We start from the raw sequence: 26,979 nt of genomic DNA on the forward strand, positions 1-26,979 counted from the left end.
TACCCTATATCGGGATGACGTACCTTGTGCTCCCAGGCCAGATCGTATTCCTTGCGCACCTTGGCTTGATCACGCTGCTGTTGCTCCACAACGAATTTGGCAGTTGTAGCGCGCTCGATGTCATTGAACCTGTGGAAGAGCAACGAACAAAGAGATTACATTTATCATGACTCGCAATTGGGGGTCAGGAATTAATTGGTATGCTGTTTACTTGAGTCCCGCTGTCACTTCCTTCCAAACGCGTCGCGATTCGTACTCATCCTGCTCAACGATTGGTCGAACTTGTTTCTTAAATATGGGTATGCGATTTACGTCGACGAATACTTCGGTTTTCTAGAAAATTCAAGAGATTCATTCAGATTCACTATGTGGTCAACTGATTGGGATTGGGTGTAATATTAAACACACAGCAATCATATATAAGTACAGATAGCAACAATTTGAATACAACGTTGGACAATCAGGCATAGGATTAATTTGTGGGTTCGATTTTCTAGACAAACAAAGTAAACACACAGAGGAAATGCTCCCGAGCTATTTAAGAGAAAAGCAGAAGAATCGTGGATAGTAAGTAGAGGTCTAGTTGGGGTGTGAAGGGTGGATGTGGCTGCCAACTCGTGGGGTTGTTTGTTGCAGCGTTTTGGCGCAGTATGCGGAGGAAAAAGTACAAGTAAAGGATCAACATTTACAGAAACAATATATAATAGTACACTACAAACATAAACCAAACATATTTTGGACGACTTACGTTTTTATCATGCCACTTGGCCTCCATCAAACCACTCCACTCGCCCGTAATAGAGACGAAAGGCTTCTTTTCGCTCGGCGCATAGACCTATGGATTATCCGAATTAATAAAAGAAAACAAATGTACACATTCAGAGCTAGTCACCTCTGCCGAGACCCTGTTCCGTTTGCCGCCATAGAATGGCTTGGTGAGGAACTCCACGTTGGCATAGTATCCAGACTGTGGACACTTGATCTCCACCGAACCGCCGAGCTCAATCCAAGGCACCGTAAGAATAGACCTTGGTAATGGAAATAGTCTTCAGTTGTTTGTAACCGGAAATACCACAGACACGTTCTCACCTGCCGTAGCCGTTGGGGAAGGTCACTATGTACTCCTCGCTGCGATCCACCAGGGTCACAACACCCTCACCAATGTTATGAACTCCAATGGAGAGTCCCAAGAACTTCGACTTGGTCCATACATGGGCCGCAAATGTTATTTTTTTATTATAATGCTCCGCATAGAAGGCAGAAACTGAAACAAATAAATGCGTAAGTGATAGAGGTAATAAAGTCTTGTTTTTTTCTTTGTATTACTTGGCGGATGGTGAGACACTTGCTCAGCTAAAAAGGTGAGTTGATCCCGCCTGCACCAAGGCACTGGACCGTCGCGTACCTCCTGAGCGTCTTGGGATATGCCTAATATCAAGGAAAACGCGTAAGTGGTGGTCTACAGTAGCTAGTTTTGCATTGCCTACCAGGAATGTCCCAATGGCACTGAAATACTTCTCCCAAAATTGGATTGTACGGCTTCTTGGCCACCGCACTCTTGCGCCCAGCATGGTAAGCACTCATATACCAGCGGCAGACCTGGACGATTCTGTCGCGTGGATCATCCAGATCCGATATTCTATTGGGTAAGATGCTTATGAGTTATATTACTGATATAACGCCTTGAACTTGACCATACTTTATAAACAGATCGGGATGAGCAAAGTAATCGGCGTACATTTCCAGGAGCGAGCGGCGCTCCAGAATAAACGTGGGCAGTACCACTTTCGTGAGGTCCATGCCGATTTTAACCTGGGACAGCAAGTGCGTAATCATCGATCCGTGCGCCTCCATACTGAGGTCCGTCTCTTCCTCCTCCTCGTACAGGGCGTCGTAGTCTATTCCGTTATCGTAGCTGGCACTTCGGGAACTTACTGCGGTCCTCGCTGTCTTAATGCTGGTGTCCGCATCGGCAACACTTTCATCGATCTCTGGCAGCGTTTGGGGGGCAACTGAATCGCCCACAGCCACTGGCTCGGCGTTGGCAAATCCATCCGGCGCCTTTTCATGGGTAGGCGATGTGGTTTCCGCAAAGCCGCGCGTTGCGCTGTTCAATGAAAAATGAGAGTAAATTTAGGACTTGTTGATTAGGATTCCGGCGATGCCTTGGATAAATCTTTAAGCATAATGTGCGTGTAAGTCACGGGGCACAACAGCATCCGCTTCCTTTGCCATCTCAGTTGCTGGCTTCATTTGCAATTTATGAAGGAAGCACTTACGTCGACCTGGCACACATGTATGTACATTGTATACTGCACATTCTCACCTCAGGCTAACACGACGGACCCACTTCTTAAACATGGTGGTTGGTTTCAGGCGCTGATGCGGGCCGTATGCGTTACTGCACTCCCAGCGTCTGCATAATTTCGGACATAAAACGGAAGCTACCGAATCGAAACGTAGACAAAAGCCGCCGAATAGTCTACGCTATGTACTGGACAATAAAAAAACCATCAAACGGAGAGCCGAGGGGGGCCACTTGCACCCAAAGGAGCTCTTTGACACTGCGAGGCGATGACGAACGAAACTAGAACTGACAGGCATACACAAAGGCGACTTTAGCTACGACTAGGCCGAAGGATGTCGATGACGAAGCGAGTCGCCGACGACAAAGCGTTGTCAGCTGTGCCAACAAAGCTTCGAAGGGAGCCCGTTGAGGCGGAGGAGAAGGTTTTGTATTTATTATTTACACGCGACTTGGCAGAAATTACAGGCTGCCCCGAAACTACGACTGCGACGAACTTCGGGCATTGCATTTTGCATGCGCTGCTTAGGCGCATGCGCCTTTCCAAAGGAGAAGGAGGAGTAGCAAAGCCGAAGCGGGGGGTTCCGGACTGTGGGCAATGAATGCGTAATATTAGCACGCAGCACACATCACACATAACATAGCACGCTTGCCGGCTGCCGCATCGCATCTGATTGATGGCCAGTCGGCGCACTTGGTCAAGGGCATGTCTTAGTTGCTACTTGTAAGACCTGCACAAGTGGTCTACTTACCAGCCAATCGGGGAGCTGCCAATGCTGGTGAAGGGATCGTCGTAGGCATCGTAGAAGTCCTCCTCGCCCTCGCTGCTCGAGTATGAGGTCGCTGGCACAATTAAACCCAAAGGAGCGGTGGTGGCTGCCAAGATTAATGCCAGATTATCGGGGGTAATGCAAATTGAGCTTTCGCATTGATTTCGAACCGCTTGACCCTGGCTCGATGACCAGTTGCTTGGCCAAGAGCACTCACCGTTCTCAGTGGCCGAGTCTTCCTCGTCGTCCACCAGCTCACCCTTGCCTATTACTTGACCTTCTAGCGGCACCTTAAGGCCACCTGCCTGGACGTTGTTACAACTGCCCATGGCAACTCCACTGGTTGAGGAACTAGTGGAGGCCGTGGCCGGTGGACCGTTGTAGATTCCATTTATTGGGTGGGCCATGTTTTTGGCAATCTGCAGGCTGACAATCGAGTGCTTAATGTGATCCAGCATGGCCTGAAATGAGAACTACGTATTAGCCAACGGGAGTGGTGAAAAAAGTGGTTTGGCTTTGCCAAAGTTTGCAGACGAAGTGAGCAGCTGCCATGGGTGGACAGCTGCCGGTCGATTGACATTCTCTCAGGCTTTTGCATCTGGCCGCCTCTTAACCCTGAACTTGCATTGGAAATCGATATGAGTGGGTGGCCCAGTGGGCCTGGATATACGATTCCAACCAAAAACTTCACTGGGAAAACAAAAACACACAATCCCGTATCCGAATTCTCTAAATTCCCAGCATTTCAAGGAAATCGAATTACATTTAAGGTTTAAAGGCTACAATTAGAGCTAATCCGCAATGGAGTTTCTGGACCCAAAGATCCACAGCGCCGACAAGTTGTGCGACCAATTCGAAGAGTATAAAAAGAAGCGTGAGGAAGCGCACTTGGAGCTGAAGAACAAGGTGAACACCATGTTCAATTTGAAAGCGGATATCAAGGAGCTCAACGAAAATATGGAAACACTTCGCATTGGAATGCAACAGCTGGATGACCAGCAGAAGGTTCAGCTGCATCAGGGAAAGCTAATGTCTCAGTCGATGTTCGGTACCATTGAGGCTGCTCCTCCAGATGAAGGACAAGTCCCTTTGAAGGACGAAGATACCATACCCAACAAGCTCTTGATAAAGTCCGAGGTAAAAAAATGTCTCTTTGAGGGCTGCCAAAGGCGAATAGACAGCCAGTTGCTTTTGCTGCACTACCTATGTGATCATGAGAACAAGGAAGCTTCCTTTCAGCGCTTTCTTCCCGTAGTGAAACATGAACGGGCTGTGCTTTCTTTTAAGCCGACGAGCTGTAAGAATCCTGATAATCAGGTGTTGGGACTCCTGGCTTACAATGCACAACAGTTATTGATATCCCAGCGGCAATGTGAGCCCTATAACAGCTTCCCGCTGAACCAACACTCGCACCTGGATAGTCACATCCCGTTGGTGGTGCTAATTTCCCAGACATTGCCCAATACGGCTCTGCGGAATAGGCGTTCACCAGATAGCCACAGAAACAGTGAGTTCGTCCTCTGGCTGGTTACACCCAGCGACGGACTGCAGTTGAACGTTACGCTCAGTCTCTATGGAAGAGATGTTGCACTAAGAACCAGCTGTGTTTTAGGTGTTCGAAAGGTTAATAATAACCGGGACGCGGACTATTACATGGCAGTCGACGAAAGTTACTGGCGTCTGACGTACGCCGAAGTGGAGAAACTCTCAAACAACTTTCGTGACGAACTCCACCTGGAGGTTGTAGTTACTGAGTCCGAGGGAAACGTGTAACCTCTGCTTACTTACATTTGCGTTGTCCTGGAGTGCCTTGCACTTAGACTGCTCCGCCGGATCGGTCAGCTCCGCGATGCGTTTGTCCAGTAACTGGGCAGGACAGAGAACAAGAAAAAATGACAATAAATTGCATAATGCCTGCATTACGTGGCACAATACTCACGTTCGTTTGCTCAATCATCAGCTGGAGGTAGGCATCTGCCTCGGAAACACGGCGCGCCACCAACTCCAGGTGGTTGGGTCTTCTGCCGCCTGTTCCGCTCCCGCCCCCTTCCTTCGTGTAGCCACCGGCGATGTAGAAAGCGCTTTGGCTGTCCCACAGACGCGACCGGTTCGCGTGGCGTCGAATGGTGTCCTCCAGGCGGCGCACCCACTGCTCCCGCTCCTCGTTGTGTCGCGCCTGCAAGCGTTTGGAAAGTTGGCAAGTTTAGTGGGCTCCTTTGCTTGTGTATGGGTATTGGAAAAAGTTTTATCGTTACATCAAGGCAACAAAGTCAAACAAAAGGTGGAACGTGAGGACCAGACAGTGGTTTCTGGGTCGATGCCCGGATACCCTTTTCCGGTAAGAGGACGAAAACTCTTGGCAAGCAAAGCGGATAGGCCATCATGCTTGCTTTATATCTTTTGGGACGAAAACGCGAATTGCAAAAAGAAACGTGCTGCCCTCTTGATCTACATAGTTTTTGCTTACGTATACCACTAGACGTCATAAAAAATCAATGCAAGTGTGGAATTTAAAATGAGTTGGTTCTTCAGTTCATAAAACAAACAACGTCGTACTTAAACTATTACGGTGAATTATGAACTATTAGTGAAACTGCAAAACATTGATCAAGCTTTCCTTAGACAATCTTTATTTCCATTTACTAAGGAGACACTTACCTGAAAGTGGAAGGTCTTATGGTCCACAGTGATTGTGAATGTGTTGTCCTCCTGGTCGTCGATTCCGATTAGCGCATCCTTTAAACGAACACAACCGCGCCTCACGCCCTTTATCATCTTATCCTTCGACTGTAACAGAAATGCAGTCGGAATTAGGAAAGTTCATTAAATCGCAGCTCATACTGTCAAAGGGCTATTACGCCTGCTATAAATTAATGTATTCTAATCAATGCTTGGGGAATATAAAAACAGTGTTCGGCGTGCTGTTCACGCTTAAATGTTCGCCAGCGGTCAAGGCGGTAGAGCTGCAGTCCACCAGTCCCACGCCACCTAAAGGATACAGGCCAGCGGAAGCTCAACACAAAGAAGCGAAATGGAGGCGTCAGCAAGTGAGCTCCTCTTGGATTTGTCAAAAAACTGTCTGATGGTTTCAATAAAATTGTAGGTATAAATTTGCAGCCGGTGGTGAACGTTCCTACGATTTATAAGGATCCCTGGTACATGATCACAGTGCTGGTCCTCTATCTGTACTTCGTCACCAAAGCGGGTCCGCAGTAAGTTCACATGCTAATGTCAGCGTCGCTTGTTTGCATGTGGGTCAGTGGACTTGACATTAGCAATTCAGCGGGTTCGCTGGCTTACTTATATAAGAAAGAAGACCTTTAATACCTCGCTTATAGTTTCATGGAATGGCGCAAACCTTACGAGCTCAAGCGACTTATCTTGCTACATAATTTCATCCAGGTGGTTTCCTGCATATATGCTATCAAAGAGGTGGATATTTATAAATTGTACAGCAGCAGCAGCATCGGCTAATTGCTTTTCTCTCGCAGGTCCTGTACATTACGGACAACACCATATACATCTTTTGGAAGTGCCGCGACATCGGGAGCAGCCCAGAGCTCGTGAGGCGGTACTACAACTTGGCCTACTTTCTCTTCTGGCTGAAGATCTCTGAGCTGATTGAAACCGTGATCTTTGTGCTTCGCAAGAAACAAAACCAGGTGTCCAAGCTGCACATCTTTCATCACTTCTCCACGGTAACGCTGGTCTACGCACTGATCAACTTCAACGAAAATGGTAAGCTAGCCGGCTGCTGGGTGACCGACTATTTTCATAAATGCGTTCAATTGTACAGGTTCTGCTGCTTACTTCTGCGTGTTCTTGAATTCTATCGTTCACGTTATCATGTACTCGTACTACTTTGTGGCGGCAGTGGCGGATAAGACCTTGGTGCAGGCCCTAACTCCAGTGAAGAAGTGCATCACAGTGATTCAGATGACGCAGTTCGTTCTTATCCTCACGCAGGTTGCTTTCCAGCTGGTATTGTGCGGCATGCCGCCCTTAGTGCTTCTCTACTTCACCACCGTCATTCTTGGCATGTTCTACGGCTTTTACGACTTCTATAATAGTGCCTATCAAGCCTCGCAGCGGCGCAAGAGTCAGACCCCTCAGTCAGACTCAAAAAAGTAATCTCCTGTCAACAAATCACGCAATAAAGGGGTACCAACAAGTGTGTATGTGTATCCAAATGTATCTATAGCAGATAAGATAAGGCTGCGGGCCATGAGGAGTTCGTTCTGGGTGCGATATGGGTTTCAGTCAGGAGGTGCACTGCAGCCACTCACCGTGTAATAGGACAGCAGTCCAGCATTCTCGTCCAGAACGAAGAAGCGGTACTGCCAGCCCTTCATCACATTCGTCCACTTGCTTAGCGTGCCCTCCAATGTGCCAGAGCCACCACTCCCGCTCTGGGGGGGTCCCAGGCTGGGGGCACTTCCAGTGGTGCTGGCCATTTGATCCAGCTCCCGTGACACGGCCACCGCCTCCTCCTCCGCCTTTGATCCCTCTGCGTCCTCGTGGCTAAAGGCTTTCCTTGTCCCCGGGCGCGGACCTGCCTCGTTCCCTGAGCTCTTTTCTGTCCAGGAGCTGATGATGACGCAATGTTGCTTCACAACTCGCACCCGCAATCTGTCACAGCCTCAACTCCGCTTGGAATTTGCAAAACAAAGCAAAGCCCTGCCAACTATCGATGTACGTAAACATCGATGATTTTCTAGCCCTCCGAATCGCAGCTCGAGTGTGACCGTGCGGCGACCGCTGGAATATACCACCTACTATACCTAGCACACCTTACAAATTTGGAGTCATTTGGAAAATCATAACATGTAAAATTAGCTAGCTATGAAATTATAACCCTGTTTAAATCAGCACAATAAATAAATAAACAATAAACAATAAAGCACAAAAGTATTAACTGGCTTGTAAAATTTTAAGTAAGTTCGAGTTCTCGTAGTGAAAATATTTAGTCGTTCGCTATCGATAAATATTGTCATTTTGCAGCACAGTCACACTGTGATATTCAGCCTAGTTTATTTCGCGGTATTGAAATGTGATGTTTATGATAAACAACAAATAACGTTACTTGCATAGAACAAGTCGTAAGGTTACTGTGAATCTTTTACATCTTAACATTAAATATTGTTTGATTTCAGGAGCAACATGTATCCAGTGTCCTTTGCGGCATTTCAAAAGTTAATCGTTAATTTGTCTGAAATTGCAAGTGAGTTGAAAACTGCCAATGGAGACAATAGAACGTTGGTCGAGTGGAGCAGATGGTACTACAAAGAGTTCTACCGGAATCCCAGCATACGGGCAAGGTTCCCTGTCAAGGTGGCGCCGTGTCCCAGGCGGACACGCGACAACTTGCTTAAAGTACCGGAGCCAGGAGGAATTTCACAAAACGATGTTGCAAACGTAGCAGCTGCAGGACCATCTCAAGTAGAGCAACCCGAAGTCTTAGTTGAAGGCAGCCAGTTGACGACGCTCGCTGAAACCGCGAAGTCCCATGATGCAGTTGAAGGCGTTGCAGTTGAATGTAAACCATCAGGATCGGAATCTCCAGACGTAATTGTTAATGTGGAGAGGTGGGTAATATTATTTTCGAGCAGAGCAGATTAACCAATTTTGACTCATTTCAGATGTGGCGCCTTCATCTTTCCGGTATCCTTTGATGTATTCCTACAGTGCATCAATAAGATGTTACTGTTCAAAAAAATTGTCAGGAGCATAGAACACTGCCTGGTCCTCTTGTCCGACGATGAGCGTCGTCTTCTTACACTACAAAGGTTCTACAACCGCTTTTACATGTATCCAGAAAAGCGATCCCCTACGAATATCTTCAATGCAACTACAGAAATCCCTTTGGAAAAGTTGCTTGAATCTGGGAAACCACTGGACAAAAAAGCGGTCAAGACTGTGGCGGAGCTTACTGCAATGAAATCCCTTACGAAAAAGTAAGTTTGGGACACTTTCCAAATACTCGTTGTTTACTATAAATATTTCACAGTTCCATCGTCAGCTTCGAGGTATTTAAGAAAAATATGGCAAACTTATCGGACATTGTGGAGCAAATGAGGCAACTGGATGCTAATTATGCGAGCAAGGATGTCCAGGAATGTGCCCTTGACTATTACCTGGCGTTTTACATTACTCCGAGGATCCGATATAAATACGCATACAAATTAAAACCTTGCACGTCGACTTTCAAGGCCTGCATGCTGTCCATTCTCGGCAAAGATATTGCCGAAAAGCTTAGGAAAAGCCTCCCTCAGTTAGCTAATCCCTCGCCAGGACTTGATTCGCGCAGGCCCAACACTTCATATATTACTGAGAGCAAAGGGTCATTAGGGTCGCAGAATACCAGTGGCTCTTCACAAATCCAAACCAGTCCCAGCATGGAGGTTGCCCACGAACCGAGTGAAGGTCTGTCCCAGTTAGCTACTCTTTCGCCAGAGAATTGTGCTGCGGGAGCTATTAGCACGACTGAAGGGCTATCGAGTTCACATAATACTTTAGAAACTTTCGAAAACCAAGCTAATCTCAGGAACGATGCCAACAAACTAAGCAGATGTATGCCGGCATTAGCTTCGCCAGAACGCCATCTGCACAGTTCGAAAGCCCCTGAGAAGTCATCTGAAGTCTTAAGTCCCCAAGTTAAACCCCATCAGAGCAAGGAGGTTGCCGAAGAACAATCAGATAGAGCGCCCCAGTTAGAGATTCCTCCGTCAGGTTTCGAAGTGCCCATGTCCAAGACACCAGAGAGTCCTGCTTCAAAAACCAGAGCTTCGGACGAGACCCCAGCCAAACCTGAAGAGATCACAGATTCTACCGATGTATATGAGTAAGTTAGCGTAACCTGAATTGTTTTCATAATTTTAAAACCACAATTTTAGGACTTCCTTTGTGACGGATGTTGAAGTGGACCTTAAAAAGTAAGAAAAATATAAATTACCATTTTTTTAAATTTTTAAGTAACAATTTTCAAAAAAAATTTTTTAGACATGGGCGCTTTATTTTTCCCGTATCACTTGAAACTTTTCGGCAATATATTAACTATGACGAGATTATCCGAGCAATTCTAGTAAATAATCACATTAAAGACGAACATCAACTGTCAAAATTAATTTCTGATCCTTCGCACCCACAATGCAAAAAATTTTTCCGCCAGTTTTACAATAAATTTTATGCACGCAATGATGTTCGTCAAAGATTCAAGTACAAATTCAATTGCCCCAATCCTAAGATGCTGGCTAAGCTAAAACAAAAAGCTAAGCCACTTGATGAAAAGGCTCTTTTTACAATGAATCGAACAGATAATGCAAAAGCAGTAAACGAATCCAAGTCCCAGGTACCTTTCACTCCTAAAACAACAACAGAAAATTGTCCACCAAATCCCATTTCTTTAGAGATGTTCAAACGTCATGTGAGCAATCTCGATGATATTGTTAATGAGATGCAAAAATGCGATGAGTACAAAGAAAAAAGCAAGGAGGAGGTAATTCAGGACTACTACGAGGGCTTCTATTCTGGACCAGACATGAGGGAGAAGTTCGAGTGCCGATTTAAACCGTGTCCCAGCAAAAAAATAAGACAATTGTTAAGTTTTCCACCGAAAAACAAGGAGCTACCCCCAAAGAATCCAAATTGCCAGGTGGCTTGTACCACAGAAAACCTAAGCGATGAAAGTTGTCTGCAGTCATCCAGAAATGTAGTACGAGAAACGCAAAATATCACCGAAGAGAAGTAAGTTAAACATATATTTGTTTTCAGATATAATAGTAATAAGTCATGACTCCAGCAGACCAATAGCTGAACATGAAAGTATACCATCCACAAGGACGCCTAGTTCTAATGACGACAAGCCCGGAGAAGAGTGTCCACCATACCCTGTATCCTTAGAGCTGTTCAAAAGTCATGTGAGCAATCTAGATGATATTGCTAATAATATGCAGAAGTGCGTTGAGTATAGAGGAAAATCCAAGGATGAGGTTATTCGCGACTACTACAAAGGCTTCTATTCTGGACCAGAGATGAGGGAAAAGTTCGCATGTCGATTCAAGCCATGTACCGGCCATATACTACAACAATTGCTTAGTTATCCAGGGAAAAATGTGAATGATTGTCTACAGGAAACTGATTGCCTGGCGACGTGCACCACTAGAACACCGCTCAAGGAAAGTTGCCTTCAGTCCAAAAGCGAAATGTCGTTACCTGTTCGCAGAAATGCTTTAGAAATCTTAATGAAAAGGTATACCACATACATTTTTACTTTTTTTCCGGATGTGTAATAAACCTTATAATTGCAGCAGAAAAAGGACTAAAGTCGCAAAGGAAGCGATCAGCAGTAAGCCGATGACTACACAAAACACGTCTCAATTTCAACCAGAGCCTTTTCCCGAAGACGCATTAGTTGTCCCAGAAGACGTCACTACCAACCAAGGCACACAGCCACTGGAATTGCAGCATGAACTAGAAGTTACGGAACCCATAAAAGATTATATTCAACTAAATGCTGAGAGGCTTTATGAATTATCGAGGTAAAAAAAATAATGTTTAAAGGATTAGCAAGCACATTTATACAACACGATTATATTTAGCAAACTGAAGATCGGGTGGAATTATACGGCCCATAACTTTCTCGATAAATTATTTAAAGGAATCAACTGCCCAGTAACACAAGCATTTCTAGAAGAACAATATAAAAGGTATTCCGTATCTACCGGGCATATTGTTGCCAATACCATTGCTGCTGAAGAAAATGAGCCACAATTGTCTTCGAATTCGGTTGACATAGAAAGTGTCTGCACAGCTCAAACAACAGCAACTGACACACAAGCAACTGAAATGCATACAATTCCGAAAGCGTTGGATCAGAGTTCAGAGCCAACGAAAGAAAGCAGTTCAGTTAATTTAAATAATAACCTGGAAAGTCCGGCTAAGATTAAAATGATCCATGCTGAATCATCTAATAATTCAAGAAACTCTACGAACAGACCAAACACTGAAATTGAAGCTGGATCGACAAAAATTCTGGAAGATGGAGCAAGGGTTACGACCGAAGGAAATTCCGAAAATGAAAACAGTTCAGTAGAGAAAAAAGAAAATCAATTTCTTCTCGAAAGAGCGAAGGAAATATTTTTTGCAGAAGGAAGCAAGGTAAGCAATTAAATATAAGTAAGGAATGCAAAGCTTGAATGACCCAAATCTCATTTCAAATAGGATCACAATCTTAAGTATTTGATCTGCACAAGTGAAGGGTTGATGAGAACCATTTGGCGCATACTCTACCAATTAGATCTTCAAGAATTCTCCTATTACACAAGTATTCACGATGGCGAGGACTTGTACAAAAGCGAAGACAACTTACACCTTTGCTTTAGGCACGTCGTGGACCATGGCAATTGGCCTGTAAATCTATGCGTCTTATTGCCACGTTTAAAGCACCTACTCCACAGTAAGGGAGTGCAGCTGGATAGGTTAAATCTGTCCAAAATATCTCCGAAAATTTTTAGCCCTTGGGAATTGGGTACCTATTCGGATTTCGATCAAATTGTTGCACAGGAGTACATCCATCGCACTGGCGAGGAAATTGAGGATGTGGTAAAATTGTGTCAAGAGAGAGAGAAACTATACGCCTGCTGTTGGGCTCACAACCAGTGGTTACCACGAGCTCCACAGATCGCTAATGAGACACTTAATGCTGAACTCGGAGAGGTGGAGCCGGTTATAGAAAGGATTTTATTGAGTGAGCGCTATTTGTTGAGATAACACCTGAACAATAGATTTTAATAATGTATTTATTTACAGAGAAAATTTGTGGCGTAAAAGATGGGGATGAGAATAAACCAACTGAAATAGTATCAATTCCCTCAAGTCCAAGTACTGTTTGTAGTAGAATATCGACCCAACCTGCTGAAGATAAACTTAGTCAGCAGCCCTCACAGCTCAACAGTTTAAATTTTGTGGACGTGACGGGTGTTGAATTAGCTTCGCAAGTACCACAAATGGTAGTCGATCCTCTAGTATCCAACCAAATTGAGGAAACATCACAGGTGCCAGAAACTCAATATGATGCACCAGCGTCATTGCAAATGGCATCTGTCAAGCAGGAACCCATCAGTTTTCTTAATAACCAACGCGCATTTTGCGACTCCGAAAAATGCCAATGGGAACACATTAATCCCGAGGAGCAAACAATAGACTTGGACTCTACCGAAAGTGATGGACCAAGTCTGTCCTGCTTTGCCATACAAAATCAGAATTCCGAGGACCAAATACACTTTATTCTGGAGGATTCTGTGCACGCAGAGAATCATGATTACGTTAAGAAAACAGAAGTGCCGAAGTCCACAGATCCTGCACAACTGGGAACCAACGTAAACACGTTGAGCGTTCGGTCTATGCCAGCCTGCCAGGTTTCTGTGATTCCTAAAAAAAGACAGGCAGCCAGCCCACGTTTGAATTCAAAACGAATGAAACTGATGAACGATAAGGTTCCGCAACTAAGACACGAGTTTCAGCCGTTGCCAATGGGTGTGAAAGTGGTCCAAAGTAAAGCGCTTATCCTTCCCGACTCTCAAAATATCAGAACGAGTCAGACTGCAAAGACCAAACCCACGGAAAGTCCTCCCCATCATCAAGTCAACATCACTCCATCGCAAGAATTCGCTGTCGGCAATACACTGTTGGAATGCTCCGAGCTTCAAGGTCTACTAGATTCTAACGATGTCAACGATGGCAAGGTAAATAAAGAAGATCATCCTGTTTCTGGCAGCGCTTGTACTTCGAAGCGCCTTGCCGCATCCTCTCCTCAAAGCAGCGTTATATACCGCGATCTTGAGCTATTCAGTTTCTATAAATCGCTAACGCTAGAGCAAATAATTAAGTACCGGATCGAAGGACCTCTACCAGGGGCCACTTATCAGAAGGCGTTGGTCAAGATCAACGATAAGTTGTGCAATGTCAGGGGTCCCCTGATCTCCAGTCTTTTTCCCTACCTCTCATCCACATTGCGATCTGATCTGGAGCTGGTGCTCCATGATTTAGGAGAATTCTTCTACAAACGCAGCTGGCCGGCACATACGGATGCCACAGTGGACTTTCGCAAACGGGTTTTATTCGTATTTATGAACTTAAGCCCGAGATTCGCGCCCTTTTCCATTAAGTTCGATAATGAATCCAGGGAATGGGGTACCTGCATCGAAGCCAATGTGGGTGATAAGTCATTGGACCAACGAGACACTACCTTCAACGCAGAAGAGCTTATCAAGCCAAACATTCTGAACAGTATCGAACAGTTAAAATGTAAATTGGTTACTTAATATTCACCGAATTATTATATGGTATTATTTATTATACAAATTTTTTACTTGAATAAATATATTTTAACGTTGCCTAAAATTATTTACATTTTCTGTATTTTCCAGACTCGGCGACGTTCACGGAAGTAAATGTGTATTTATTCTTGACAATTTGTTTCTAGATTTTTCGTTAAATATTCTTAATTGTAGCCAATTAAGTAGTTTTTTAATGTTTTAATTATATTAATAGAAGTAAAATTCCGTTAAAAAAAGCTTTTGTTGTTTATTTGTGTGTACAAAGTGAAATGAAAAATACAGACTTCGAAAAGCAAACATATATTTTTGAAAAAAATTGAAAAGCTTCTAGAACTCTTAAATGTCGATGACTCATTTAAGTAAAAAGAGGGTATACTAGATTCGTCAATATCAGGTTAACTGAAGTGTTTCCAACTATGTAGAGTATAATTTGCATACAAATTATTATTTAACTTAAAACGTAGAAGGTTACGATAAAATTGTAGATTCTTCACGCTAACCAGTTTGTTCATTATAATATTTTAATGTTTTTCATGGCGATTTCTATCGATATGCCAAAAAATAGGAAATTTATCCAGCGCACTTGCGCTAAGTAACGGGTATCTGATAGTCGATTCGTTAGTTTTAACTCTCTTTTCTTTTCTCGACATAAAGTAAGTGCCCTCAATGCATGAAATAAATAAATATAATATAGTAAGACGACCCACAAATACCCTTTAAAATTCGTCGCCATACATAAACCAATTTTTTTTATTAGCTGCTTTTCATAACAAGTAAAGTACTTATCATCCAACAGCACCTCCTAAAACTAGAAAACTTAGATCCTAGAGCAAACATAACAGCTACGGCTTGGGGCAGGGCACATCTTTTGGTTTCCAGCACTTAAATAGGCGTTCCATCCGGACGGGTTTTAGCCCGCGAAGAAACACCTATAGAGCATGTAGAGGATGCCGAAGATCCAGATGCCCTTGTAGACCTTGTCCACCACCCACATCCTGAAAAAGAAATTGATTGAAAATTGGTCAGTGGCGAATTGGGATTCTGTATTGATCCGCCTATACTTACACCTTCATGTGCCTCCTTGCGGCCGGAATCGATTCGTCTGACTCCTTGAGGATCAGTCGTCGGGCGCAGAGCACACAGTTGGTGAAGTAGTCGATAAGGTCCAGCTCGATCTTCTCGATCACGTAGGTGCGCCGTTCCTTGTTGTTCATCAGCTTGCGCAGCTTCACCGCCTCCGAGTTGTCAAAGTTCCAAACGTTGTTGGCATAGTACTCGAATACTTCGAATCCCTTGTAGATGCGGTTTTGAACGCGGCACAATACCGGCGGATAGCGAAGTATCCAGAGCAGAGCGTCCACAAAGAGAGCAGGCATCCACTGGAAGAGGACCATGCAGATGAAGTGCACCCAATAGTTGGACTTCATCGAACCACCTGGATACCAAGCTACGCCGTTAAGTGGCACCTTGTTCTCAATCACCCAGCGACCCAGCTCGATGATCTCCGCCCAGGACACTTTGATGTCGTTGGACGAGGTCATGTGTGCAACCCGATTGGTCTTATCTGTGCCCGCTGTGATGTTCCTCCAGCTGGCCACTAGTATACCGTTAACAGCCACATCCACTGGCAGGAAATCGCCGTAGCCGGAGGAATTGCAGTACATGGTGCGGATGACACCCTTTCCGGCTCCGATAAGCAGGCCGGTGGGTCCGTTGATGTTGTCCGTCCAGCCGGGAATGGGCTCCTTCCAGATGGGTATGACGATCGAGGGGCGCAGGATTACGGCGGGAAGCTCTTCGAACTTCTCCACCACCAGCGCCTCAGCCAGTGACTTGGTGTAGGCATACGTGTTTGGGATAGCCCCGAGCACCTTGCGCTCGATGGTGGCCACCTCGTCGTCCGTCAGCCACTCGCATGCCTGCATCACCTTGTGCGGATCTGCTGGTGGATCGTAGGGCTTCTCGTACAGCGTCTTAACGTGCAGGTGGCAGTACGCCGTCGAGCAGTAGGCGAAGAAGTCCAGGTGCTTCAACGTCAGAGCCAGCTCCAGCATGTACTTGGTGCCGCGGGTGTTCATGAACACGGCATTTCGTAGGGGTTCATCAAAGCTGGCCAAGCAAATGGTATAAAAGTGCATAATTAGAGGGATGTACCTATAGACTTAACATTAAGTAGATGGTTTTAAGGCCATAAGATAGGGAACGGATGAGTATGCATAGATACTTACCGCACTGTAGCTGCACAATGGTACACAATGGACACCTCCTGGCGCAGAGTTTCCAGATCTTTCTCGGAGATTCCCAGGCCTGGCGAAAGGACGTCGCCGGCAATGGCCACCACTTGCTGCAGGATGTGCTCCTCGCCACGCATCTGCTTCACTTGGTCGAAAAGCTACACATACACCACACACCACACGCCACAAGTAATTTGATTAATTTCGTAAGCCAGGCAATGAATTCTTATAGTTTCCATAATTCCCACCCTGCTTACCACATTCTGGAATATATCCTTGATGCGCTCCTGAGGATCCTTGCCCTTCTTAGGGCGGATGAGCAGATAAATGCGCTTTAGGCCACCGCACGAACTGCACGAATTAATAATATTGCATAAGCCATCGCGGAAATGGGGATTAATGGGGCCACGTACGGACCAGCTGGCCCGTCCACCTGCCACCCACTCCACCCACTTACCGCAGCAACTTCTCGACCAGGACCTTGCCCAGGAACCCAGTGCCTCCTGTGATGAACAGACTGCGACCCTTGAAGCACTCCGCAATGCGGTCCACCTCGTTGTCGTCTATCTCCCCAATGGTGCCCCGGTCATCCTTCTCATACACAAACTTCGGCTTGGCGGTCATCTCAAATAGCTTCTGTCACACATAGAATCAAATCATTGCATTAAGTCATTTTGTTATGGTTGAGTATTTTGGGTACACACATTTAATTTTCTTGGGAACTATCATTTTAAACTATAGATTTTCGATATAGATGCAAAGATAGAATTCCCCTTCCTTTCAGATTGAATTTAATATCTTGTAACTACCACTGGCTTTAATACGTATGCCTATCAGAAAATATGATCTCTAAAATGGAGTTGACATTGTTGGGTCTTTTTGGACACTTATGTATGTATGGGGCTGCGACCACGTAATGGCCGTCGCCGCCAAGTGCACTTTTAATTTCATTTGATCTTGGCTGTAAAGTGGTCGTAGCCACATGTGAGTACGAGTATGAGGCAACCAACCAGTTAGCCGGCGGAGCGACAATTGCAGATTAGGCCACGTTTGGCTGACTGGCTGGACAGTGGCCACATAACTGGCTGGCTGGGTTTCTGAGTGTCAACGCAGTGACCATCGAGTGGGCAAGCGGAGCGACACCGGATTGGCGTTACGGCACTAATTAAGCTATTGCCACATCCCCACGTCCACATCCGAGCCTATGTCCATGTCGCATGCCCCACGATTCGCACCATGAGCTTGCCATGGGCGGTGGAGCATGCCGGGAGCACCTCGTGTCCTTCATCAACTCCACTCCGATGACGTAAACTTGATCGAAAGCCGTTGGTCCGCTGACACATTGACCCGCATTCGACGCACACTTGGTTATTAGACGGCGCGGACTTGGACCCGCTTAACAAGCTGGACTACCTATAATCTTCTGGTTGGCGGAGCAGGCCAGCAATGAAATGGGGCTGGAGTGACAAGTGAAACTGAAGTCATGACGAGAAGGGAATGTAGCTTGACGAAGTCTGGCCGTATATACCCTTTTCTTAGAATTATAATACGAATGTTTAGTTTCTTATAAAAAACTTTCTATAAATGATTGGTCATTGTTGTATCGCATATACAGGATATATGGCCTACAAAATCCGACATATGTATAATGAGTCATAAATTTTATGATTCAATTGCAAAGTGCCGATGAAAATGGTAGTACCCGATGTTAAGCTATAAAAAAGCAAACAACAATGTGCCGCGATTACTATAGCATCCGTTTTATGGTCATTCCGAATGTCGGGGTCCCAAATTAAAAGCTCTAAATGTGTCTAGCATTGGGCCCAGAATGGCTAGCCTGCGGCCAAGATCGCCGCCACACAGCGTAGTTCATTGCTGATATCAAAGACTGTGGCAGCGAACGTGGTTTTTTGAAAGTGAAAAGGGCAGACATGTGCTAACCCGGCCAAGAGATTGGATTGCCACACACAATCACACAACCCGCTGACCCTCTAATCTGTGCAACACTTGCTGAGCGGCAATTATTGCAATTTCAGATCTCCTCCGGGGCAATCGAGTTGGCATCTTAAACGCTCCATAGGCAAAAGCCATTTAACGATTCCCGGATAGGAGCCACTACTTTCCGCCAGTCACGGGCACTACAGACTGCAATTTATAGCACTTGATACGGTGATTGCATGTCCGACGACAGCGGCACTTGCTCGAGAAGAATGTCCAGGTGGCTGGCGTTTCCCGGTTTCCCAATTTGGAAATACCCGAAAAGTGCCCGGTGCTCCTTGGTCCGTTTGCATGTTTGGCATCTCTTCTGGGAACAACCAGTTTGGAGCAGTCGGAGATGTCAACAATGCGATAATAAAATCAAGAAGTGGATGTGGATGTGGGGATAAAGTCACGAACAGAGCTGGGTGTACGGTGGTTGAGAAACATAGTCGAAGTGAAGTGAAACATAGTGAAGCCTGGATGAATCGGCTTCAAGGACCCATCCACCTCTACGACTCGAGATTCTTATAACAATATGACATTAATAATTCAAAGAGCCTTGGACTTTGTTAACCCATTTCATTCGCATACTAATTGCAATAATGCCACTGAAATCGTCTTCGGATTCGACTTTTGTTTAAATTAATCGTGTCAATTCGATCGCACCTTCACTTGGCAACAATGGCAGACCCTTTAACGCAGATACTTGGATACTTTGCGGATTCAGTTTCAGTTTCAGATTCAGATACTGTTGACCCGCGCTCACCGAATGCTAAACACAAACTGATCACGAAAAGAGTCTCGCACTCCCAGCCAACCTAATAGAAAATAAAACGAAAACAACTTTGGGCCAAACTATGTATCGCATCGGCCAGTTTGGCGCACACACAGATGCAGATACTCCGAGATCTGGTAGCTAGTTTCCAAGCTAACACACCGACAAAAAAGCCGCTCCATCTCGGGTCAAAACGATGTGCACATTTTTGTGGCGAGTTTTGTACGTGCGATGAAGATTCTACGGATAAAGATCGGAAAATATGTAATGCAAAAATATGTAAATTTTTCAAATATGCCTACTATTGATTTATTATCTTTGGAAGTATTTGTTTATGCTTATTTTTTTAATGAACAAATCATAAAAAAAAATTCGTTGCTTATTATTGTAAATAATTTTTAATTTGTAGGATATAGAGTAATAATATTATGCTAAACAGATTTCCATTTTATATGAATTTTTTTCGGTGCACGCATAGATTCTCCGAATCCGAGAGAGACTCGAGCAGAGTGACACGTTATGCCAGGCGAGGGGCTTCCCACTAGGCCCCCTCTGAACCCCCTTGAGGGGTCTAACCCTCTTAGCCCGCTTAACCCCTTTTACCCCCCCCTGACGGTCAGGGGTCGAACTACTGTGAGCCGTTTTCTCACATCGCTGCGCTCAAAGTAAACGAACGTGTTCACCCGCTTTACCCGCTCACCATTCAATATGGGAGGCAGTGCATCCGCCAGCAGCTAGAACGTGATGCAATTGCTTTTTGGCCCCCCCAAAACCGAAGCAAAACAATTCAATTTTCGGGCCAGTAGCGCGTGCGTTGCGCATACGCAGTGTGGACCGCCCCGCTTTAGGGAAATCAGCTTGGCCGCAAGCATCAATGCCAACGAACCGCATCGGTGGGTGGATCGGCGAAAAGCGGCTGCCTGAGTTTGCTTTATGGCCCACAAAAGTTCCCTTTGCGCTGGCCATTAATTAGACGAATGTGGTTAGTTACAGCTGCTGGTCAAAAGCGTTAAGAGCGAAACAGAAAAGCCATAGGGAAATAAACAAAAAAGAGCAGAGCAGCAGCCGTGAATTGACAATGGCATTGACATCGAAACAGCGTCGCAGCATCTATTTTATTAGGTATATTTTCAGCCAGGGCTGCACCTAATCGGGCTAATCAAAGTGGCCAAGATGCGAGTGCGAAGCGGCCTGTTGGTCAGTTGACCTGACCTCTGCTCAACTAGCGTTTTGGCCAGAAGCATAAAAAATGCCACGAGATACTCACATGTAGGCTCGAAGTTAAAAATATTCTTATATTTCAATATATTTTCAATCAATATGGTTGTATTAAGCTGCCTAACCTTTTAAATCAGTTATGGCGAGTACTGATAATAAAGAATAAACTGAGTACTATGACAAACTAGTTTTGATTATTAACAAAAGTTGCTTATTGTTCGGACCTTGTACGTAATAAAATATCTGTTTTCCATTACACAACAAGCAATCAGATTCATAAAGAAATATTTTCCATAAGTAACAAAATGAAAACAGATATCTATAAAAGTTACACTTTAATAATATATATAACCTCATTGTTACAGTTGTTTAAAGCTTAGACTTTGCAACTGATTAAATGTGGACATATACTTTTAAGATAGAATTAGCCGAAAATATGTAACTAACAACTAAACATGGGGTTGACTTCAAAGTTACCACATCATTTGGGTTATAAAACTTATAAAAAAATACTATGCAAGAATCTTATTTTTTTATGGCGTGCATAATATGAGGTCTTTTACAAAAAACAAAAGTCATCAGTGAAGTAAACAACAAGTTTTATTTAAATTCGAAGATATTTATAAATTTAAGGCATACAAATGCAAATGAATTAACAATAAAAGCTTCTGGGGTGAGTCCATAGATTACAGAGCAGCGCAGTTTTCTTGACCAGATGATGGTCTAGCTGAACTATTTTTAACTGGGCGATTGGCACACGACTTGGCCTGGTCATCAAACTCAAGCCAAGATTTGAACTTGAACTAGTCTCGCCTTATCACATTGCCTTCTAATTCGTTTTCATTTTCGATTTTCGCATCTACTTATGCTAATGAAGCCATCTGCAGACGTGGTTTTCGAACGTATTTATATTGATTATGGGTGATCGTCAACAAGAGCAGTGGACACCCAATAAACCTGTCCAAAAACCCGACACATTTCTGCCCAGTCATGCGTGGTGGACAATAGCCAAATGCCATTGATGAGACTCGTCTCCAAAACTTTGGCCTTTTGCCGGGCCGTAATTACAGACTTCCGTCTTTTGAACAGTTTTTTCAGCCCCACCCAAGAGTCGAGTCTTGAAAAGCTGGCTGGGATGGGGTGGTTTCGGGTGCTGGACGAGATGCCAGAGGCGCCACAATGTATCCTGTTACAGGTTACAGGGCCATAAAGCGCCATAAACGCCGCGACGGCAATGGCAAATTATAACGCATACGGACACGTAGTCGATCCACTGGCTAGAAGGCTAATTGGACGTGCCCGGCCAGGATGTCCCTGCTCATCCCACAGTCGACTTAAAAGTGGGCGTAACATAACAATTGTGGGCGATTTGCATACAATTTGGTGCTCGAGTGGCCACCTAACTGGCGTCGAAATGTTGCTACGTCATTGTTGCTGCCCCTCGTGCTTCTTGGCTAATAAGTCAGCATGAATGCGGTCTGTGTTTTGGCCTTTTGTCCCGCTGACAACCGCTGACAAGCAAAACAAACATATCAGCGGCTGACCAGCGACCATTTGCCGACATTGTCAAGGTTTTTTTTTCAGCCCCGAATACACCTGCTAATCTGTGGTGGTGACTAGCGCGCTCGGAAGGCAGAAAAAACTGCAGCGAAAATCAGTTCCATTGAATGTCCTCTGGCAACATGTTGCCGCAGCACTTGTTGCGCGCGTCCACTCGCAGAGGCACCTCAACATCAGCCTCCTTGGGCGCCAGCACAAAGGACGCAACGCATATAAAACAGGATGTTTCGCCAAACATCCTCACAGAACTGTTCCACCTTCGAGCGGGCAACAAGTGTGTGTGCGGCCCAAAAGGATCCCCAGACCTTCGAATTCACTCTAGTTTCCTAGTAAGGGGACAGGTTTCAGAGGTGAGTGCCATGCGAAAAGTGTGAAAACAGTGCTGAGCCTTAAGCAGTCGAGTTATTCTTTGGAAAAGCCAATAGCCAATTAGTGGCAATTGCTTTAAATGAAAAAGCTAAAATCACTTGGTAACTTTCGCCTATTGGCAACTATGCCACAAAAGAATAGTTACTATGATATTATTCGAATAAATACATAGAGTTGGATATAAGGATATGAGGTTTGACATTTTGCGTTTCGTGTACATTAATAAGTTTGCCTCGTAAAAGCGTCAAATAACATGCTATAATTCCCAAATCCGGGTAATTTTTAATTGGCCCAAAAGTGTTTGCCAAACTAACGCCAACTAATTCGGTTTTGTCAACTTTTCGACTGTCCGTCCCACATGGAAACTTAGTTGGAGCGAGCGAAAAACCAACAACAAGGAAATAGTTTTCCTCGTATCCAGCAGACACTGGGAATGGCAACAGCCATTTCGGTTAATGAAGGCAAATTGAAATATTTATGAGTGCACTTTTGGGTCCCAGGACGAGGCTAGATTTCCATTTGCATTCGCACCTGCGCTGGAAAATGCGGAAATGGTGGTGTTAACAGCCGGACCTCAAGAACCCAAGAACAGTAAAGCGAAGCGTGTGCAATTTTTGATTTATCGCCGACAGTGGACAAGTGAAATGCCCCGCGGGCCCATCATTTGTCTCCCGAGGTGTCCCACACGTGCAGCTCCAGCCTGACAAATGATATTTAAATGCCCCGCCACGGTTAATGTGCTCCGCATGCATGAATCCTGCAAATCCAGGATGCGTAGTGCGGGCGGGCGGCTGGAGGTGTTGCCAGGGCAGCTACTTCAAAGATATCAAACGTATCGCATATGCCATGCAAATCAGTTTAGGCCTGCCCCGAATCCCGGGTTTCATCTTCCATCTACCATTTGCCATCTACCACCATCTTGCCATCTTCCATTTGCCATCATTCCTGGGCGGGCTGGCTAAGCGAATTAACGAGTTTGTTATTGATACCTCCCATTCCTGGTTCCCTCGACTTTTAGCCTTACGCCCAAAACAAATAAGGCGGCAGCGCGTCACATTTATGAATTTTAAATGCACATTTCGGCATCGCAAATCAATCAGACATTTGGCAATTGTTGTCTACCCACTTCAAATTCGCTGACTCCTTGCCTCTGGAGAGGCTGTCTGTCATATTTTGGCCGCGGCAGTGTGTCTTGCAACATATCCAGTTGGAGCCCATAAATTAAACGACGCTTGACTAGTTTCCTCTTTTATGTTATGGGACCCTTGAGTTTCCCTCGCCTGTTGCAATCGCTGGCTGCAAATGCACATGCAACTGTAAGTGCAATTGCCACTGCAACACTCTGTTGCCCATTAAAATCTCAGCTGAGAAGTGCGTATGCAAATCTTTAGACGGTTTGTCTGGGCCATCGTCTTCGCACTCTTGAACACTCGATTGCCTGAATGCGGCTCTGATTGCCGCCCCGACATCGAATTAAGCGAGTACCGCCGAAAGTATGTTAATGCTCGTGGTTGCGAAGTTTGCTCATCAGACGGCGACTTGGAGGTCAAGTTTTTGTTGTGAGTTGTCTGGGCAAGTTTTTAATTTATCCAAACGGAGCACTCAAACATCGACGGCACAGAAGTGCTAATTGACCACTGGCTGGCGGTTGGGAAAACCCCTGATTTTCCACTTCCTGCAACATTGTTGCAGCCATTGCAAAACACATTTCAATATTTTTGAAAACGAAAGAAAGTAAATATAGCCACATAAAGATGGCAGATAATAACGATTATTATCTATGAGTTGAGAAGCGAAAGAGTGGCATTTAGCATGAAGATTTGTTAGCCATATCCCCACGTTAACAGGGCTTGCAGAAAGTTGACGCCCAGATTTTAAAGTGGTAACTAAAATTTAATGACTAATGTTTTAGTTGTGTGTCATCAGTTGATTGAATACCATCAAGCAGACGTGCAGCATTAGCAATCTTAGCCAAGATAGAAATATTAGCAGGCGAAAAGGGTTTGGTGACCCCAATGTTTTATGTGTTTTCAGTCACATCAGAGAGAAGAAAGTGAAGTACAGCAGCGCACCTTTGTACCATCCCCAATGGACCTGGCTATTCAATTTTGAACACTCATGAGTGCCGCTAGGTCCTGCTACCTGGTAGCTGCAACCTGTTGCAGATGCCACGTTCACAATGCGCTGACACGGCACTCAGTGGATCAGCTTGCCTTGAGCAGGCCTCGCAGGCTGAGCCGTCACCATATCCAAAAGCCATAATCATTTGCATCTCTAATGGTGCTGGCGTCGTCGTCCTCGTCCGGACACCATACATCAACCGCCCTGCTCCCCTGGCACTTCCTCTCATCGCCCACTTCGCCGGGCTTTCCGAACAAGTGTTAATGCCTGTAAACCTGGTTATATGCCGATGTGGGTGGATGAGTGGTGGTGGCTAAGTGGGTGGCTAAGTGGGTGTGAGGGCCCATTGTCGTGGCATGCCATTGTTGTGGTTTTAATGCGGCTGGTTAACTTTTAACGCGCCGGCCCAACAGATCTGGCCATAAATATCATGATGGTTAATTAGCAGGACACTTTGTCTGCGCGTCCTGGCTGCCGGTGGCTACTGTTACCCTAAGTAAAACGAACGGTCTTAATGTGATTAAAAGTTGCAATAGATAACGCGAGATGCCGCCGCCTCATAATTATCCTGCCGTCACTCCATTCTTATCCTTGCAGATGGGCATTGCCTTGATGTTCCTGCTGGCCCTGTACCAGATGCAGTCGGCCATCCACAGCGAGATCATCGATACGCCCAACTATGCGGGCAACTCGTTGCAGGACGCTGACTCCGAGGTGAGTCCACCGCAGGACAATGACCTGGTAGATGCACTGCTCGGCAACGATCAGACCGAGAGGGCGGAGCTGGAGTTCCGGCACCCCATCTCTGTGATTGGCATCGACTACTCGAAGAACGCCGTGGTGCTGCACTTCCAGAAACACGGCCGGAAACCGCGCTACAAGTACGATCCCGAGCTGGAGGCCAAGCGAAGGTCCGTGCAGGACAACTTCATGCACTTCGGCAAGAGGCAGGCGGAGCAGCTGCCACCGGAGGGCAGCTATGCTGAATCCGATGAACTGGAGGGCATGGCCAAGCGAGCAGCTATGGATCGGTATGGCAGAGATCCCAAGCAGGACTTCATGCGGTTTGGTCGGGATCCGAAACAGGACTTCATGAGGTTTGGCAGGGATCCAAAGCAGGACTTCATGAGATTCGGTCGGGATCCCAAGCAGGATTTCATGAGATTCGGTCGAGATCCCAAGCAGGATTTCATGAGGTTTGGACGCACTCCGGCTGAGGATTTCATGAGGTTCGGACGCACTCCGGCGGAGGACTTCATGAGGTTCGGACGCTCCGACAATTTCATGCGCTTCGGACGCAGTCCCCACGAGGAGCTTCGCAGTCCCAAACAGGATTTCATGCGATTCGGTCGCCCGGACAACTTCATGCGCTTCGGGCGTTCCGCTCCGCAGGATTTTGTGCGCTCCGGGAAGATGGACTCAAACTTCATTCGATTCGGTAAGAGCTTGAAGCCGGCGGCTCCCGAGTCCAAGCCAGTCAAGTCCAATCAAGGCAACCCAGGCGAACGCAGTCCAGTGGACAAGGCCATGACGGAGCTGTTCAAGAAACAGGAGCTGCAGGATCAGCAGGTGAAGAACGGCGCACAGGCGACCACCACGCAGGATGGGAGTGTGGAACAGGACCAGTTCTTCGGCCAGTGAGGTAGTCCTGCGGGACGCCTCCTTGTAAATAGATATGGACAAATGTACGCAAGGATCTAAATTGATATACGTATATAACCCACTCCTCACACGAACTCCTGACTTATGCCTGAACTATGAATTTTTAATGAATGGGCTGGATTAAAAATTCACCGTGCTTTGAAGTTCTTATCTATAAATATATCTAGTGTAATATTGAAGAAATTGAAATTGGCGTGAATAAAATCCTGTGGCAACATTTTAAATAAAGATTGCTTTACTGTAAATTATAGCGCACTCGAATAGTCTTATTTCATTTCGGTCGAGGTACATATTGTATAGCCATTATTAGTTTCTCCACTGGTCAGAATCTGGAGTTCTACAACCATAAGTACATTGGATACTCTTGTAACCAGTATCAAAATATGTCTACCGTTTACTATATTTCTTCATCTATCATTTAGTTATATTATTTAATATGAATTAGGATTTTACCATTATCAAATTTAATCTAATATGCATCTAATATTTTATGTATTGATGATTTAATATATACTCCTTTTCTATACAAGGAAAGTTAGAAATGAATTGAAAACTGTTTTCATGTTCGAATGATAACCACTCTCAAATGCTTGACAACTCTGGTCCGGTTTGTGACATCGCTAGAATCTCTTTTGTATACCAGTTTATC

At 45.3% G+C, this 26,979-nt stretch overlaps 6 protein-coding genes across 13 annotated transcripts in view, besides 1 other annotated feature; 4 read left to right on the top strand and 2 right to left on the bottom strand.

The window, feature by feature from the left end:
- The window catches only part of CG1513 (uncharacterized protein), a 9,118-nt gene extending 1,302 nt beyond the window's left edge, over positions 1-7,816 (bottom strand). The window contains exons 1-14 of one of the 3 annotated variants that reach the window (NM_136690.5): positions 7,362-7,816; positions 5,734-5,862; positions 5,015-5,251; positions 4,864-4,941; positions 3,293-3,536; positions 3,058-3,181; positions 1,700-2,107; positions 1,488-1,639; positions 1,327-1,428; positions 1,090-1,264; positions 893-1,028; positions 749-835; positions 212-333; positions 24-129 (exon numbers count right to left, since the gene is read on the bottom strand). In NM_136690.5, the coding sequence (NP_610534.3) occupies positions 24-129; positions 212-333; positions 749-835; positions 893-1,028; positions 1,090-1,264; positions 1,327-1,428; positions 1,488-1,639; positions 1,700-2,107; positions 3,058-3,181; positions 3,293-3,536; positions 4,864-4,941; positions 5,015-5,251; positions 5,734-5,862; positions 7,362-7,529 (2,268 nt within the window). In that variant the 5' untranslated portion in view covers positions 7,530-7,816. Of the gene's footprint in view, positions 1-23; positions 334-748; positions 836-892; positions 1,029-1,089; positions 1,265-1,326; positions 1,429-1,487; positions 1,640-1,699; positions 2,108-2,326; positions 2,596-3,057; positions 3,182-3,292; positions 3,537-4,863; positions 4,942-5,014; positions 5,252-5,733; positions 5,863-7,361 lie in introns of those variants that run through there. The other 2 variants (NM_001273909.1, NM_001169633.2) reach the window with 2 other exon arrangements.
- CG12923 (uncharacterized protein) lies at positions 3,775-5,612 on the top strand. 2 transcript variants are annotated; one of them, NM_001273911.2, is made up of 1 exon: positions 3,775-5,612. In NM_001273911.2, exon 1 carries the CDS (start codon positions 3,877-3,879, stop codon positions 4,846-4,848), a length of 972 nt encoding a protein of 323 aa, NP_001260840.1. In that variant the 5' UTR covers positions 3,775-3,876; the 3' UTR covers positions 4,849-5,612. The 2 variants fall into 2 exon arrangements, with proteins under 2 accessions (NP_001260840.1, NP_610532.1); NM_136688.2 differs by having other exon boundaries at positions 3,775-5,008.
- Positions 6,005-7,268, top strand: CG30008 (uncharacterized protein). The gene is made up of 5 exons (NM_165718.3): positions 6,005-6,122; positions 6,179-6,287; positions 6,414-6,507; positions 6,567-6,813; positions 6,872-7,268. The coding sequence occupies exons 1-5, from the start codon at positions 6,107-6,109 to the stop codon at positions 7,204-7,206; spliced, it is 801 nt and encodes a 266-aa protein (NP_724853.1). The 5' UTR covers positions 6,005-6,106; the 3' UTR covers positions 7,207-7,268.
- Positions 7,817-8,081: 265 nt separating the features above from the next.
- On the top strand, positions 8,082-14,640 carry tea (telomere ends associated). 4 transcript variants are annotated; one of them, NM_136689.3, is made up of 12 exons: positions 8,082-8,174; positions 8,229-8,660; positions 8,715-9,029; positions 9,083-9,916; positions 9,969-10,007; positions 10,075-10,818; positions 10,874-11,323; positions 11,382-11,612; positions 11,673-12,231; positions 12,295-12,820; positions 12,883-13,817; positions 14,502-14,640. In NM_136689.3, the coding sequence occupies exons 2-12, from the start codon at positions 8,236-8,238 to the stop codon at positions 14,523-14,525; spliced, it is 5,082 nt and encodes a 1,693-aa protein (NP_610533.1). In that variant the 5' UTR covers positions 8,082-8,174; positions 8,229-8,235; the 3' UTR covers positions 14,526-14,640. The 4 variants fall into 4 exon arrangements, with proteins under 4 accessions (NP_610533.1, NP_001163106.1, NP_724855.2 ...); NM_001169635.2 differs by having other exon boundaries at positions 10,877-11,323; positions 11,385-11,612; NM_165719.3 differs by lacking the exon at positions 14,502-14,640 and having other exon boundaries at positions 12,883-14,471.
- A 287-nt stretch (positions 14,641-14,927) lies between these two features.
- Positions 14,928-15,048: a mobile genetic element.
- A 96-nt stretch (positions 15,049-15,144) lies between these two features.
- On the bottom strand, positions 15,145-19,414 carry CG1441 (uncharacterized protein). Of its 2 annotated transcripts, none has more exons than NM_136691.4 (6): positions 19,292-19,414; positions 17,103-17,278; positions 16,903-16,996; positions 16,640-16,803; positions 15,477-16,520; positions 15,145-15,406 (listed from the first exon to the last, which is right to left on the bottom strand). In NM_136691.4, exons 2-6 carry the CDS (start codon positions 17,267-17,269, stop codon positions 15,322-15,324), a joined length of 1,554 nt encoding a protein of 517 aa, NP_610535.1. In that variant the 5' UTR covers positions 17,270-17,278; positions 19,292-19,414; the 3' UTR covers positions 15,145-15,321. The 2 variants fall into 2 exon arrangements, with proteins under 2 accessions (NP_610535.1, NP_724856.1); NM_165720.4 differs by having other exon boundaries at positions 17,103-17,281.
- Positions 19,415-22,420: 3,006 nt separating this feature from the next.
- On the top strand, positions 22,421-26,584 carry FMRFa (FMRFamide). Its single transcript, NM_078945.4, has 2 exons — positions 22,421-22,528; positions 25,266-26,584. The coding sequence occupies exon 2, from the start codon at positions 25,266-25,268 to the stop codon at positions 26,307-26,309; it is 1,044 nt and encodes a 347-aa protein (NP_523669.2). The 5' UTR covers positions 22,421-22,528; the 3' UTR covers positions 26,310-26,584.
- The last annotated feature ends 395 nt before the right edge of the window (positions 26,585-26,979 follow it).

Source organism: Drosophila melanogaster, chromosome 2R (assembly GCF_000001215.4).
Source record: "Drosophila melanogaster chromosome 2R".
NCBI classification, from domain to species: Eukaryota; Metazoa; Arthropoda; class Insecta; order Diptera; family Drosophilidae; genus Drosophila; species Drosophila melanogaster.